The following is a 1350-nucleotide window of genomic DNA, read 5'->3' as shown; positions in this document are numbered from 1 at the left end:
GGCAACCAATCTTCGGTCTGCATCCTGGCTCTGCCACTTACTACCTGTGTTGCCTTGGGCAAGTTATTCCATCTCCCTGAGCTTCAGTTTCCTGGTCTGTCAAAGATAACAATGTCTACTGTTTAGGGTTGTTATAGGATTAAATAAAATATATGGTAGGGATTCAACAAATGACAGTCATTCATGGTAACAAAAATGGCAACATTATCATTATCTAAGTGTCCTTACAGGTGTGGCTCCTGGAAGGGGCTTCCCGTTGATTTTATGTAAACACTTCTCAGCTGTGGCCAAATCTGCGAATTCTACAAAGCAGTAGCCAGCCGGGATCCTGGAGCGAAAACAGAAAAAGGGAATGGTTAAAGATCTGATACCCAGGCACTTTGACAATGATCGTGTGGCTAAGACTCTGAGCTCCCAATGCACCTGGTCAGAGAACTAGATCCTATATGCCGCAACTAAGTATTTGCATGCAGCAACTAAAACCAGGTACAGCCAAATAAATAAATATATTTAAAAAGGAGTGGTGAGGGAAGGTTCAAGAGGGAGGGGAGACAGGATATATGTTTAATTATGGCTGATTCAAGTTGTTGTATGGCAGAAACCAACACAAAACTGTAAAGCAAGTTTCCTCCTATGAAAAAATTAAAAAAAAAAAAAAGTAATTCAAGCTTTCACAGGCAGACAGACACACACGTACACACAAGATGTGATACCTAGATGAGAGACTAAGTCTGGGCTGGAGGGCAGGAAAAAATGTTTTTCTCATGACAGCCCATATTATTTTTGTTCCATGCTGTACTCCAGTTCAGAATTTATAGACCTGAGTATAAGTATTGCCCATCCAGGGCAGTACCAGACTCATTTAGTAAATCATTTATTCATGTACTGTATCGCCTATGAAGAACTCTTGCCAAAAACGTTTCCTGGGACTTCCATGGTGGTCCAGTGGCTAAGACTCCCAGCTCCCAGGCAGGGGGCGTGGGTTCCATCCTCCCAGTTGCCACAACTAAGAGTTCGAATGCCACAACTAAAGACCCTGCACAATTGAAGACTGAAGAAGATCTCGTGTGCCCTAAGACCTAGCACAGCCGAAAAATAAAAATATTCCTATGCAACCCAAGCAAACCTTCAGATCTAATGTCCAGCTTACAGGAAATATTAGGAACAGAACAAATAAAACACTATGATCAGATCAGATCAGTTTCTCAGTCATGTCCGACTCTTTGCGACCCCATGAATTGCAGTACGCCAGGCCTCCCTGTCCACCACCAACTCCCGGATTTCACTCAGACTCATGTCCATCGAGTCAGTGATGCCATCCAGCCATCTCGTCCTCTGTCATCCCCTTCT

At 43.4% G+C, this 1350-nt stretch overlaps 1 protein-coding gene across 2 annotated transcripts in view; it reads right to left on the bottom strand.

Annotated features, from left to right (window-relative positions):
- TRNAU1AP (tRNA selenocysteine 1 associated protein 1) overlaps positions 1-1350 on the bottom strand; it is a 26151-nt gene that overhangs the window by 17479 nt on the left and 7322 nt on the right. For both annotated transcript variants that reach the window (XM_010830180.1, XM_010830179.1), the window contains exon 3: positions 229-328. In XM_010830180.1, the coding sequence (XP_010828482.1) occupies positions 229-328 (100 nt within the window). The remainder of the gene's footprint in view (positions 1-228; positions 329-1350) is intronic.

This window comes from Bison bison, unplaced genomic scaffold, assembly GCF_000754665.1.
Source record: "Bison bison bison isolate TAMUID 2011002044 unplaced genomic scaffold, Bison_UMD1.0 scf7180017864516, whole genome shotgun sequence".
Taxonomy (NCBI): domain Eukaryota; kingdom Metazoa; phylum Chordata; class Mammalia; order Artiodactyla; family Bovidae; genus Bison; species Bison bison.
The sequence above is the reverse complement of the archived record's forward strand: the minus strand, read 5'-3'. Positions and strand labels throughout refer to the sequence as shown.